Source organism: Hyla sarda, chromosome 3 (assembly GCF_029499605.1).
Source record: "Hyla sarda isolate aHylSar1 chromosome 3, aHylSar1.hap1, whole genome shotgun sequence".
NCBI lineage: Eukaryota > Metazoa > Chordata > Amphibia > Anura > Hylidae > Hyla > Hyla sarda.
In genome coordinates, this window is record NC_079191.1 from 246,458,144 (window position 1) to 246,473,779 (window position 15,636).

At 39.2% G+C, this 15,636-nt stretch overlaps 1 protein-coding gene across 4 annotated transcripts in view; it reads left to right on the forward strand.

Moving 5' to 3' along the window:
- Nucleotides 1–252: 252 nt before the first annotated feature.
- The window catches only part of LOC130360724 (G-protein coupled receptor family C group 6 member A-like), a 29,628-nt gene continuing 14,244 nt past the window's right edge, over nucleotides 253–15,636 (forward strand). Inside the window, exons 1-5 of one of the 4 annotated variants that reach the window (XM_056563287.1) lie at nucleotides 253–357; nucleotides 5,500–5,700; nucleotides 8,194–8,491; nucleotides 12,497–13,354; nucleotides 15,257–15,469. In XM_056563287.1, the coding sequence (XP_056419262.1) occupies nucleotides 5,516–5,700; nucleotides 8,194–8,491; nucleotides 12,497–13,354; nucleotides 15,257–15,469 (1,554 nt within the window). In that variant the 5' untranslated portion in view covers nucleotides 253–357; nucleotides 5,500–5,515. Of the gene's footprint in view, nucleotides 358–716; nucleotides 770–5,499; nucleotides 5,701–8,193; nucleotides 8,492–12,496; nucleotides 13,355–15,256; nucleotides 15,470–15,636 lie in introns of those variants that run through there. The other 3 variants (XM_056563290.1, XM_056563288.1, XM_056563289.1) reach the window with 3 other exon arrangements.

The window sequence follows — 15,636 nt, forward strand, 5'->3', positions numbered from 1 at the left end:
TTTTCGCTGCTTACATTAAAGGGGTACTCCGGTGGTTAATTTTTTTGACTATATGGCATCTTCTTTGTAAGTTGTTTTTTTGCAATATACATGTTATATGTTTTGGCAGCATGTGTGTGTTTTTCTTACCTGTTTGTTGGGCAGGAAGTTCTGTAGTTCAGAGGGTTTTCTTTTACTGTTGTCCACAGTTCTGAGTCTGTTGTGGACAAGATGTCACAGCTTTTTTTTCTCTGCATGGGAAAAATAAGCCACGCCCCCTCATCTCATCCAGCTGAGTACACAGCTCCTCACTTCCCCTCCCCCTGCTCTGTATTCTAAGGACGCAGGTCTGCACAGGAGAAGGACCTCACAGAGAAGATAAGTGTTATCTGAAGGGGAGGATGACAGGGTGCACAGGCTGGGGATGTATGGACTGCAGGGGAATAAATCTCATACTGGGAATGATCTCTATGGGGGAGATTTATCAAAACCTGTGCAGAGGAAAACTTGCCCAGTTGCCCATAGCAACCAATCAGATCGCTTCTTTCATTTTTCACAGGCCTTCATAAAAATAAAAGCAGCAAGCTGATTGGTTGCTATGGGCAACTGGGCAAGTTTTCCTCTGCACAGGTTTTGATAAATCTCCCCCATATGTGAAGGGGGAGGGGGGGACTGCTGAATGATACATGCTGGGAGTTGTAGTCCCTGTTGTGTGAGTGTGTGTGTATGCTAGTGTTTACAAACCAGTGATCACAAATCCAATGATCATGCTGCGGCTGCAAATTTGCAGGTAAAATTTACTGCACTTTAGAACTGTGTGGATTTACCCAAAGGGAGGAAATAGTTTTTTGTTGTTTTTTTTGTTGGTGACAGCATAGCAGCAGCAGTTACATCAAAAATAGTTATAATTTTATTTTTACTAACTAAAGTGTTGCAGCAACCCCCCCCCCCCCTTCCCACACACACACTGCTGACCTAGGCCCAAGTTCATGGATGCTTAATTTGGTTCTCATTATGGAAGACTTTAATCTTCCGGATATAAACTGGAAAACCAAAATAGCTAGTTCTGCCAGGAGTACAGATATACTAAATTCCCTACTGGGATTATCTTTACAACAAGTGGTTGAGGAGCCAACCCGGAGGGAGGTCATTTTGGATTTGGTATTCACAAATGAGGATTTGGTGTACAATGTTATTGTAGGCAAAAGCTTGGGATCTAGTGATCACCAGTCAGTGTGGTTTAATATAAGAACAGTGAAGGAGTCACACCACACAAAAACAAAAGTTTTAGATTTTAGAAAAACAGACATTTCAAAAATGAGATTAGTCATAAACGAGTCCCTATCAGACTGGATTGGATTACATGGAGTCCAGGAGAAATAGGACTACTTAAAAGACACATTATTGAAAGCAACAGAAAATAGCATTAGACTTGTCAGTAAAAGCAGAAAAAGGGATCACTGTGGTACTCAGCAGAAGTGGCCAAAATCATAAAAAACTAAAAGCTAGCATTTAGTAATTATAAAACAACCCAGAGCAATGAAGAGAGGGAAATCTACAAGACTATGCAGAAAGAGGCCAAGCAAGTTATAAGAACATGTAAAGCGCAGGCAGAAGAAAAACTAGCTCAGTGTTTGAAAAAAGGGGATAGGACATTCTTCAGATATATAAATCAAAAAAGGAAAATAAAACAAGGAATTACTGAATTACAAACAAAGGAATGAAGGTATGTAGAAGAAAATAAAGGGCTAGCTGACTGCCTTAATGAATACTTCTGTTCAGTTTTTACAGAAGAAAAAGAGGAAAAGGACCTCCATACATGTGTCTTTATAGAGGAAGAGGTTCTACGTTTGCTGTCTAAAGTGAAGAAAAATAAGTCACAGGGGACTGATGGGATACACCCAAAATTATTAAAAGAGCTTAGTGGTGAGCTAGCAAAACCGTTAACATATTTATTTAACCAATCGCTGGTAACAGGAGTTGTCCCGCAAGATTGGAAATTAGCAAATGTCGTGCCCATTCACAAGAAAGGTAGCAGGGAGGAATCAAGCAACTATAGGCCAGTAAGTCTGACATAAACAGTGGAGAAATTAATGGAAACCCTACTAAAGGATAGGATTGTGGAACATCTAAAATCCCATGGATTGCAAGATGAAAAACAACATGGGTTTACTTCAGGAAGATCATGTCAAACAAATCTTATTGATTTTTTTTGACTGGGTGACTAAAATAATAGATGGGGGAGGGGTAGTAGACATCGAATATCTAGATTTTAGTAAGGCTTTTGACACTGTCCCACATTGAAGACTCATCAATAAACTGCAGTCATTGAGCTTGGACTCCCATATTGTTGAGTGGATTCGACAGTGGCTGAGTGACAAACAATAGAGGGTTGTAGTCAATGGAGTATATTCAGAGCAAGGTCTTCAGGGATCTGTACTGGGACCAATTTTTTTTTATATCTTCATTAGTGATATTGCAAAAGGTCTCGATGGTAAGGTGTGCCTTTTGCTGATGACACAAAGATATGTAACAGGGTTGATGTTCCTGGAGGGATATGCCAAATGGAAAAGGATTTTGGAAAACTAGAAGAATGGTCAGAATTCTGGCAACTGAAATTTAATGTGGATAAGTGCAAGATAATGCACCTGTAAAAATCGTCGGCCAGAATATAGAATATTTTACACAGTCTGACCTCAGTATCTGAGGAAAGGGATTTTTAGGAGTAATTATTTCAGAAGACTTAAAGGTAGGAAGACAATGTAATAGAGCAGCAGGAAACGCTAGCAGAATGCTTGAATGTATAGGGAGAGGTATAAGCAGTAGAAAGAGAGAAGTGTTTATGCCGCTGTACAGAACACTGGTGAGGCCTCACTTGGAGTGTTGTGCGCAGTACTGGAGGCCATATCTCCAGAAAGATATAGATACTCTAGAGAGCATTCAGAGAAGAGCTACTAAACTAGTACATGGATTGCAGAATAAAACTTAGCAGGAAAGGTTAAAGGACCTTAACATGCATAGCTTGGAAGAAAGAAGAGACAGAGGGGACATGATGGAGACTTTTAAATACATAAAGGCAATCAAAACAGTAAAGGAAAACAGCATAACTAAAAGAAGAAAAACTACCACAAGAGGGCATAGTTTTAAATTAGAGGGGCAAAGGTTTAAAAGTAATATCAGGAAGTATTACTTTACTGAGAGAGTAGTGGATGCATGGAATAGCCTTACTGCTGAAGTGGTCGCTGCAAATACAATGAAGGAGTTTAAACATGCATGGGATAAGCATAAGGCTATCCTTCATATAAGATAGGGCCAGGGACTATTCATAGGATTCAGATTATTGGACAGACTAGATGGGGCAAATGGTTCTTATCTGCCGACACATTCTATGTTTCTATGTTACAATAGTCCCTAGAATACTGAGATTAAAGGAAAACTGTCAGATATTTTCTGCCGAACTATCCACACTACTGGTGGATAGTGCGGGAGACGCTGATTAAAACGAGCCCTACCTTACCCGGATCCAACCGGCCGCAATTGTAGTTTTAATCTATGTGTATATCTTGCGGTAACTGGCATGGGCGGGGCTTCTGCAGGTTAACTGGCACTGACGTCAGCGCCGCTTATGAATATTCATCCCCCCTCCCTCCAGTTCGGAGCGGCGAAGAAAGGGAGAACTGGAGGGAGGGGGGATGAATATTCATAAGCGGCGCTGACGTCAGTGCCAGTTAAACTGCAGAAGCCCCGCCTGTGTCAGTTACAGCAAGATATACACATAGATTAAAATTACAATTGCGGTCGAACGGCCGGGAGGATCCAGGCAAGGTAGGGCTCGTTTTAATCAGCGTCTCCTGCACTATCCACCAGTAGTGTATATAGTGCGGGAGAAAATATCTGACAGTTTTCCTTTAAAACAATAAACTTTGACTTACCTACTGCCATTCCCGTGGTGCTGCTTCTGGGGATAAGACTTCACACTGTCAGGTTATTGTTGAGGTCAGCATTTGCTTTGTACTTTTTGTGTCCCAAAATTCAGCTAACCTACTGAACCAAACTTTTGAAAAGTTTGCTTAGCCATATACTTATTATTCCCCTGACTTGTAAGTTGTTTTAACCCCTTCAGGACCCATGACGTACATGTACGTCATGAGTCCGCTCCTGTTCTATAACGCGGGGCAACAGCCGGGTCCCGTGGCTAATAGCTCGCAGCACCGATTGCGATGCCGCGCGCTATTAACTCTTTAGACGCGGCGTTCAAAGTTGATCGCCGCGTTTAAAGTGAAACTAAAACGTTGCAGGTTCGTTCAGGGAGCTGTTCGGGATTGCCGCGGTGAAATCGAACAGCTTACAAGACAGCCGGAGGGTCCCTACCTGCCTCCATGCTGTCCGATCGCCGAATGACTGCTCAGTGCCTGAGATCCAGGCATGAGCAGTCAAGCAGCAGAATCATCGGTCAATGGTTTCCTATGAGAAACCATTGAATGATGTAAAAGATCATTGTATGCAGTGTTATAGCCTCCTATGCAAAAAAAAGTGAAAAAAAGTGAATAAAGATCATTTAACCCCTTCCCTAATAAAAGTTTGAATCACCCCCCTTTTCCCATTTAAAAGCACAAACTGTAAAAATAAAAATAAACATATGTGGTATCGTCATGTGTAGAAATGTCCGAATTATAAAAGTATACAATTAATTAAACTGCACGGTTAATGGCGTACGCGCCAAAAAATTCCAAAGTCCAAAATAGTGTATTTTTGGTCACTTTTTATATCACGAAAAAATGACTAAAAAGCGATCAAAAAGTACGATCAACACAAATATGGTACCGCTAAAAACTTCAGATCACGGCGCAAAAAATGAGCCCTCATACCACCCAGTATGCTGAAAAATAAAAAAGTTATAGGGGTCCTGCATGTAGTTATGATTTTTTCCAGAAGTACGACAATATCAAACCTACATAAGCAGAGTATCATTTTAACTGTATGGACCTACAGAATAAAGAGGAGGTGTTATTTTTACCGAAAAATTTACTGTGTAGAAACAGAAGCCTCCGAAAATTACAAAATGGCATTTTTTATTTTTTTATTTTGTCGCACAATGATTTTTTTCCCCATTTCGCCGTAGATCTTTGAGTAAAATGAATGATTTTTGGGTAGAATTGGTGGCGCAAAAAATAAGCCATCATAAGGATTTTTAGGTGCAAAATAAGTTATGATTTTTTTAAGATAAGGAGGAAAAAATGAAAATGCAAAAACGGAAAAACCACGGGTCCTGAAGGGGTTAATGTTATGACTGATGTGTTTCGTGACAGTGTGTATTATTGTAAACTGACTGAATATAATACAAGAAACATACATGAAAACTGATACTGGACTGGAATTTAGGTGAAGCCTTAGGTAACGCTCATTCTATTTGTAAATTGTATAGAATGCATTTTGTATTTGAAGGGGAAACCCAGAAAGGTTTTTTGTTATTGAATAAATGCATCAGGGAGAATTTAACTCATTTCTTTTTCTGAGCACACCGCGCATAGTCACCATGAACCTGCTACTACGAATCATTGCTATAGGTCTCTGTTGGATACCTGTTCAGATGTGTAACAACCATGAAGAAGCTGCAGCTTATCTACCAGGAGATATCTTGATCGGGGGACTTTTTCCTATTCATAAAGGGGTATCAAATTTATTAGAGAAAACAGAAAATAATAGTTTCCTGTGTAACAGGTGAGTGGTTATATAGTTTCATTCTCTTATTCAAATGTAACACTTAAAGGGGTATTCCAGGCCAAAACTTTTTTTTATATATCAACTGGCTCCGGAAAGTTAAACAGATTTGTAAATTACTTCTATTAAAATATCTTAATCCTTCCAATAGTTATTAGCTTCTGAAGTTGAGTTGCTGTTTTCTGTCTAACTGCTTTCTAATGACTCACGTCCCAGGAGCTGTGCAGCTCCTATGGGGATATTTTCCCATCATGCACAGCTCCCGGGACGTAACATCGTCATTGAGCAGTTAGACAGAAAACTTCAGAAGCTAATAACTATTGGAAGGATTAAGATTTTTTAATAGAAGTAATTTATAAATCTGTTTAACTTTCCGAAGCCAGTTGATATATAAAAAAAAAAGTTTTTCCCTGGAATACCCCTTTTAGTACTATATATATATGTGTGTGTATATATATATATATATATATATATATATATATATATATATATAATGTTCATTTACTTGTATACATTTTTAAATGTGTAGTTTAACCTCTCAAATGGGCACTTTCACTCTATGGATCATAAGGATCTTTGTGTCGCTGCTCCTCTATTAAAAGTCTATGGATCAGCAAGACAAACATCGATAAGAGCCACGGAGTTAACAGCAATGCTGAGAATTTCTCCTGGCTCTTCTCCTGATTGGTGGGGGTTCTCAGCACTAAGAACCCCACGATCAAATGTTCCACATGTCCCTGTGATACGTCAAAAGTGACAGCGCACATTTAAAGGGGTACTCCGGTGGAAAACATTTTTTGTTTAAATCAACTGGTGCAAGAAAGTTAAACAGATTTGTAAAATTACTTCTATTTAAAAATCTTAACCCTTCCAGTAGTTATCAGCTGCTGTATACTACAGAGGTAGTATACAAGATATCCTTGCTGTGGATGTTTCTGAGACCTTCCTGTCATGACCAACTGGGGAAAAGGGAGAGTGAGCCCTAAGCTGTCCCTACTGACACTCTCCCTGCCTACTTGCCCAAACATCCTAAGCCGTGATTCGATAACTTGGAGACAGTCCCTACCTGCGATAAAGTGCAGTGGCGTAAAAACAAATATACTTAGTCGGTCACAGGCCAGAAACAGAAACGGAAAACTACTAGACAAATAGATATCCCAGACAGGATACAATTACTAAGAGGGCAGAATGTAAACAGGCAAACTGATCAAGAACATAGGACACTGGAACACTGGAACACAGAACAAACAAACTGGATACCCCACTCCACTAAAGGAGTAGAAGGCATAATAAAGCCAAATAGACTACTGGCCAGTGGGTACACTCCACCGTGTGAACAGGATGCTGACCCAGTAGGAAACAAAAATATAATACATGAAACTTTCTAAAAACCGATACAAGAAAACCAAACTCTACAACGTAGAGGAACTCTGGTCAGGATACTAGACCGGATATTTCTCAAGATTCAAAACATGATATATTTCAAGATACAAGACAGGATAAATTCAAAACCAAACTCCACAAAGAGGAGGAATGCAGGACAGGATTCTCACAGTGTGAACACAGACCAAACTAAACAGAAAGAACAAAGTAATCCTAAAACCGACGAATGTAGCAAGACTAAAAACTCAGATAAACAAGACTAATTAACCATGGCTAAAAACTCTGATAAAATATCACAAGATGATTACAAGGTAAATGCTCAAGCAGACAAAGTGTATTGCACTGAATAACCAGCAACTAGAATGCAGACTGAGCTGGAGTTATATAGACACCCCGCCTTGCACATGGGTGAAAGGCTTACTTCTTCCATGCCTGGAAAGAACACAGAAAACAGAATTCATGAAAAACAAGATCTGAACAGGGCCTAAAATGGAAAAATGCAAAAACAAATAAACGGACATTACACTTCCACTGGCAATGTTTTATTTGGATACAATGAAGGAGAAATCATTTTACCGCCGGCATCTGTTCTTCTGTTCTAATTCACAAATCTGTTTAACTTTCTGGCACCAGTTGATTAATAAAATGTTTGCCATTGGTGTATCCCTTTAATTAATCAACCAGATTTAGACTTTGTTATGCAATACCATTTTTCAAACCTAGCATATGTCATTGTATGTGGTAATAGCTTTGGAATGCCTATTCAAATTATTCTGATTATGTTTTCATGACACATTGTGCTATGTTTTGATGGTTTATTTTGGTCCTTATGTTTTGTGGTTATTCATAAAAATAAAAAAATAAAAATATATATGTTTTGTGTGTGTGACGATATTTCCCAAACTGCCCCATTATGGAGTATGCAGGATTTTTTAATCACTTTGTGCTGCATTCTCTGGAGGCAAGGTGTCCTAAAAGCTGCAATTACATTTGTTTTGCTTAAAACTTTTCCATCATGAAGAACAACCTTTGACATGCTGATATATTCAATGTACCTGTAATTGTATTCATTCTTGTTGTATTAAGTATTTTTATTCTTGGTTATTCCAGTTTACAGGTAAGAAGCATGGTGGAAACTCTTTCCATGATCTATGCCATTGAAAAGGTTAATAATTCCACCCTGCTAGAAGGAATTAAATTGGGCTATGAGCTTTATGACACATGTTCTGTTACTTTGAAAGCCGTTCAAGCAACACTAAACTTTATTCCAGAATTTACAACAATGCAAAATTCTACTGACTGCAGCAATGGAAAATATATAGGACCCATCAAAGCAGTCGTGGGAGAAACTTATTCAGAAATTTCCATTGCTGTTTCCCGGATTCTAGGCCTTTATCTTATACCACAGGTATGAATTTATTTGGACCTAACATATTGTAAAGCATGTATTATATTTACTGTGGTAAACATACAGTGTGTCATATTAATAGGGAAATTAGGATCTGTTCCTATGATTTTAATGCCCTTTCATCTGCATTGAAGTAGTTATTCTACTTAAACCTAGTAACCTTTAGCAGTGTGTTTGCCGATCTACTACTATTCTTTTCTATATTCTCCAACACAGTTTACACTACATTTGAACATGGAATAGTTGCATATGACCTTGATAAATAACTGTAGGCAGGTAAATGCCGAAACTTCAAGATAGGAAGTAAAGACAACCCCGTTACAATACACAGGCTGATATTGTCTCATAGACTGGTAATTACACTGCTGTCAATCGATGTGAACCTAAAGTGTATTAGAGACCCATCAGCTACCCTTACAAACTCAAGCACTTAAAATGTTTTGGTTGGATTCATGATATACATATATACATCGTACACAATGAGGTGGGAGACAGCGTCTTGGTGTCACTTGAAATGGCCAAGGCATTTGTCTCCACGTAGGCCTCTACTTCAAGTTTTGGCTTTAGTTGTTTTTTCACAGATTGTTTTCTTTCCAATAATCAATGTCTTTTGTATCACCTAGCTTTACACTGCACAGGGAACCCATTAGGGTTATCACTTATTACCCACCTTTTATTCCTTGAGCACTGAATTTTTGGCTTAAAGGGGTACTCTGGTGGAAAACAATTTTTTTTTTTCAAATCAACTGGTGCAAGATAGTTAAACAGATTGTTAAATTACTTCTATTAAAAATCTTAATCCTTCCAGTACTTATCAGCTTCTGTATACTACAGACGAAGTTGAGTTGTTCTGTTTCACCACAATGCTCTCTGCTGACACCTCTGTCGATGTCAGGAACTGTCCAGAGCAGGAGAAGTTTGCTATGCGGATATGCTCCTGCTATGGACAGTTCTGGAGCAGCCCTTTAATATTTCTGCAATTCCACATCTATTTTGGCCTGCAGGGGGAGTACCTTTAACCTCTTAAGGACGCAGGGCATACCTGTATGCCCTGAGTCTGCTCCCGTTCTATAACGCGGGGCCACAGCATGGCCCCGTGTCACAGCCCGGCCCGGCTTTGAACGACGGCCAGGACCCGTGGCTAATAGAGTGTTGCACTGATCGCGGTGCCACATGCTATTAACCCTTTAGATGCGGCGTTCAAACTTGATCGCCTTATCTAAAGTGAAAGTAATCTAATGCCGGTTTGCTCAGTGGGCTGTTCGGGACCACCGCGATGAAATCGCGGCGTCCCGAACAGCTGCAGGACACCAGGAGGATCCCTACTTGCCTCCTGCGTGTCTGATCACCCAATGACTGATCAGTGCCTGAGATCCAGGCATGAGCAGTCAAGTGGCAGAATCATTGATCAATGTTATCCTATGGAATAACAATGATCAATGTGAAAGATCAGTGTGTGCAGTGTTATGGCCCCCCTATGGGCGCTATAACATTGCAAAAACAAAAGTAAAAAAAAAAAGTTAATAAAGATCATTTAACCCCTTCCCTAACAAAAGTTTAAATCCCCCCCTTTTCCCATAAAAAAAACAGTGTAAATAAAAATAGACATTTATGGTATCGATGCATGCGGAAATGTCCGAATTATAAGAATATATTGTTAATAAAATTGCACGGTCAATGGCGTATGTGCAAAAAATTCCAAAGTCCAAAATAGCGTATTTTTGGTCACTTTTTATATCATGAAAAAATTATCTTGGTGTGGAGAAAACAACTGTGGGAGCAATTATTAGAAAATGGAAGACATGCAAGACTGCTGATAATCTCCCTCGATCTGTAGCTCCACCAAGATCTCACCCCGTGGTGTCAAAATGATTACAAGAAAAATGAGCAAAAATCCCAGAACCACAAGGGCGGACCTAGTGAATGACCTGTAGAGAGCTGGGACCAAAGTAACAGAGGCCACCATCGGTAACACACTACGCCGCCAGGGACTTAAATCATGCAGTGCCAGATGTGTCCCCCTGCTTAAGCCAGCACATGTCCAGGTCCATCTGAAGTTTGCTAGAGAGAATTTGGATGATCCAGAAGAGTATTGGGAGAATGTCATATGGTCAGCTGATACCAAAGTAGAAATTTTTGGTAAAAACTCAACTTGTTTTGTTTGGAGGAGAAAGAATGCTGAGTTACATCCAAAGAACACCATACCTACTGTGAAGCATGGGGGTGGAAACATCATGCTTTGGGGCTGTTTTTCAGGAAAGGGACCAGGATGACCAATGTAAAGGAAAGAATGAACGGGGCCATGTATCATGAGATTTTGAGTGAAAACCTCTTTCCATCAACAAGGGCATTGAAGATGATCCCAAACACAGTGCCTGGTCGACGAAGGAGTGGCTTCGTAAGAAGCATTTCAAGGTCCTGGAGTGGCCTAGCCGGTCTCCAGATCTCAACCCCATAGAAAACCTTTGGAAGGAGTTTAAAGTCTGTGTTGCCCAGTGGGGCTGTATTAATGCTTATTTTTTGCACCGTGATCTTAGATTTTTACTGGTACCATTTTAGCTTTAATGGGACTTTTGACTACCTTTTTATGAGATATGATGTAAAAAATCAGCAATTCTGACATTTGGTATTTTTTATGCTTTTCAAAATTTTTTGTAAATTGAATTTAAATTTTAATTAGGGAGAAGCTTATTTTTTTAAAAACATTGGGGAAAATTAATCAAAAACTATGCAGAGTAAAAGTGGAGCAGTTAGATACCAATCAGATTGGTTCTTTTATTTTTGAAAAGGATGATTGGTCACTCATTTATTCAATTTTTTTTACACTTTTTAAGTCCCTGTGGGGAACTATCATAAGCAATTGTTAGATTGTTAATACTGCATAATCTCAACAAAGTAGAAAGAAGAAGAACACGGGGGCACTCACGGTACTTCGGTCAAAGCAGGCTTTTTTATTCAGGTAGCAGCTGAACACATGATCTGGCGGGGCGCCAGGAGCGAGCGTGTGGGACGATAGCCATTTCGTGCCGATCCCGGCACCTTCTCAGGACCGAGGAAGTGCCGGGATCGGCACGAAATAGCTATCGTCCCACACGCTCGCTCTTGGCGCCCCGCCAGATCATGTGTTCAGCTACTACGTGAATAAAGAAGACTGCTTTGACCGAAGTACCGTGAATGCCCCCGTGTTCTTCTTCTTTCTACTTTGTTGAGATTGCTGTATCTCTATACATGGGTTATGCACCAGGTGAAGTCTATCAGTGCAGGAGTTGCTGTCTTATCGCTGCACCAATAAAGTACCCTTTTGTTCACCACTAACATTATTCACTGAATACTGAATAATGCTATAGTCAGAGGAGCTGTCATTGAGACACTTAAGTGCCACGATCAATATTAGGTTAAAGGCAGACCTCAGTGTCCACAATTAACTGAGTGCACATCTGCTCTCTGCTGACACCTCTGTCTATGTCAGGAACTGACCAGAACAGAAGAGGCTCACTATGGGGATTTGCTCCTGCTCTGGATAGTTCCTGAAATAGACAGAGGTGTCAGCAGAGAGCACTCTGGTCAGACAGAAAAGAACAACTCCTGTGTTTCATACAGCAGCTGCTAAATACTGGAAGAATTATTTTTTTAATAGAAGTAATTTACAAATCTGTTTCACTTTCTGGCATCAGTTCATTGAAAACATTTTTTTTCCACAGGAGTACCCCTGTAAGGAGTGAAAGTCAATGGGAGTAATACAAAATGTGTAAAACAGGTGGCTTAGCTGTATTTCCCTACACGATTACCTCTGGCAGCTGCAAGTTGGCCAGATGGGGCCAGAGAGCCCTAGTTTGAGAGATAGGTGGGGGACCTGAATCTATGGGGTAGTTGTGGCACATCCTGTGGTTATGCCAAAAATGATGAGAATACTCCCTTAAGAAAAAAATGTAAATGTTCATTACAAGTTCATTTATTATTGTTCATGATCTAAACTAATTTTATGTTTATTTCTAATGTATGCAGATTAGCCCAGCATCATCTGCTGCAGCCTTAAGTGACAAAATAAGGTTCCCTTCATTTTTACGAACCATCCCAAGTGATACACATCAAACAAAAGCCATCGTTGAGCTGATAAAAACATTTAAATGGAACTGGGTTGGAATAATTTCAAGTGATGACGAATATGGAAAGTCAGCTCAGGATATTCTGAATAGTCTTTTCAAACTAGAAGGAATATGCACAGCTTTTTCTAAAACAGTGCCATCCTATGTGGATCATCCACTTCTGCAAGCCTCCTTAGACAGTGCAGTAAGTGACATAAGTGCTAGTTCAACTAACGTTCTGGTTGTCATTGCGAAAGGCCCTATTGTTGCCAAACTTATTAAAGACTGTATTAAACAGAATATTTCCAAAGTCTGGATTGCCACTGACAGCTGGTCAATTTCAAATGAAGTTATAAGTATTAAAAACGTTGAACTGGCTGGTACATTTCTTGGACTCACTTTCAAAATGGGCTATATTATGGGATTTGAAGATTATCTAAGCAATTTGAAAATTCCAGGTCCAGAACATGTTAATCATTTTCTTGAAGAATATAAAGAATTAAGATTTGACTGTACTGAAGAATACAGGGAATATCTGGAATGTGTAAATTCATCCTCTAAAAACTGTATTTTTAACAGTCCTTTAGAACTCAAGTCCCCACTTGCATGTCAAACGGGGAATCTCTCTTTTGTAAATGATAACTTCTTGGTGGAAAATATTGAGTGGAGTGAAACATATAGTACTCATTTGGCTGTTATAGCCATAGCTAACGCTCTAAATAAGCTTTTATGCACAAATGGAGTTTGCGAAAAAAGGTTGGACTTCTCACCAAGTCAGGTAACGTAGATTCTTTAGAATGACAATGGTATTAAATAGTTTTATGTGATTTGCTAAAATATTTTTACTTTAGCTAGATTGATGACAGATTAGTATTGTGAACATCACATTCACACGCATGGGATGCTGATTTTCTAATGAGCAATTTTCAGTGTGGAATCTGTTCTGAATTTTGTGTCCCATCTACCTAGTGAGGACATACCCTAAGGCCATGTTCCGAATTGGAATTCCTCATGGAGATTCTGCTGCAGCTGAGTCACATTGAACTTACCCCTTACTGTATATCTGTGGACAGCAATGGAGAAACAGAAGGCTTGTCCTTAGGGGTAGTGCAATGCCAGATATTCTGCAGTTGCTTAGTCAACAATGTTTTTAAATGGTTCTTGACCAAAAATATGAACATATATCAGTTTAAAATGAATTTAAATTACATGTTTTTGTACAAGGACTTGTTTTTGTTTTTGGGTTATCTTTCAGTGAGCAGACAATATAGATAACTTGTTTTCTGTAAAATTAGTACGGATACTCATTGTATACGATTTAGTGCTCAATCGTGCTGCGTCCACCAGCAGGAAACATCAATACAGTATTAGTAGAGGTCTATCTTCAGGAAACATATGTAATAAAAACTCTGGAGTTTTATATCATCTTCTAAAAACATTACAAAAAACTCCATAAAAGCATAAGTGGAAAACGAGCTACCATCTTTGTAAACGCGTTTCAGACACCACAGTACTTTCTCCGGAACCAGAACCGTTCCTGTAGGAAATGCTTATCTTTTATTAATCAGTGACTTTAGGTACTTTGCTTGAATAGGAACCTTCCTTGTTTACTTCTAGAGGATGAAATTGAGTCACAGTAAAAATATAAATTATTTTACTTACAATATTCTGTACTGATTCATTTATCTGTATAGAAGTTTGAAAAGGAAGAGAGCAACACAGTAGTCAAAAGACAAGATATCAAATGGGTGCAAATGTCTCCAAAAGTCTTGGCTTCTAAATCTCAAATAGAACTGCTTTATCCTCATGGAAAAGCTGAGACCTCTCCTTGTAAACATGGGGGAATAAATGCACAATTTAACTCGGTCTTGGTGCTTTTTATTGTCCATAAAGTTGGTGCTTTGTTCTTTTCTAAATAAAGAGGATCAAATCTGCATAAGCAACATGTTCCACACAGAACATGTTTCTCTTTACATGTACTGTAAAGAGACACTACGAGCCATCCAATCAGTGCATTGCACTTCAGTCATACAGGTATTTGTCAGTGATATGCCAAATCTAATTGGTCAGATCTTGCAACCATTGACACATATCATGGATCCAAACTGCCTCCCGCATCCCAGCGGGACCGGCCCCCATCTCATTAGTAGTGACTTCATCAGTGACTTTGGTCGGCTCATTTTTGTCCCTTATCCGGCTTTGTGACCACACTTAAAACCGTGGTATACCACGGTTTTAAGTCTGGTCACAAAACCGAACACGGGGCAAAAATTAGCTGAACAGAGTTACTATCTGACTCTGACTCATACAAATGAATGAGATGGAGGGCGGCTCCGGCTGAGATACGGAAGAGCTTGGTTTTCACATCTCCCAGAAGGATTTGGTCCCCGTATGTAATAATCGTGGTGTGAATACAGCCTAACGCATCTCTCTGTATACACAAATAAGAAGAGAAGCATCACTCGAGGGTAGATAGGCCCTGAGTGATGCTTCTCTTCATTAAACCCATTCATTAAAATACAGTCATATTATTCTAATGTGAAACTGACCCCGTATGTATCTAGAGTTCTGTACATAACTTCATTGTTTCTCATACAGTATGCTCACTTTTATTTATTCTTCCAAGACTTTTCAGCTTAACCTATTCTCTAATAATAAAATATTACATTATCTTATGCAGCTACTTGAAAAACTAAAGAATGGGACATTTTCCTTCAATGGTGAAACTTACCAATTCGATTCTTCTGGAGATCTATTAACTGGATATGATGTCATTACTTGGCATTTCACAAAGACAACAAGCACAGTTCAGATTGTTGGCAAATATGACATATCAGAAGGCAAGATCAGCATCAACAGAAGCTTTCTTCAGTGGAACACAAATGAAAACCAGGTAATAAAATGGCATAGCTAGCAAAATAACTCAATAACAAATCAGTTAATAATTTAAGTCTCTAAATAGACCAGCATATTAAAAAAAATGGAGGCTCACATTAACTCTGCCTGATCACCAGAATTTTGGCTTCACATGCATTTGAAAAAACAGGAGAAAGCACCATA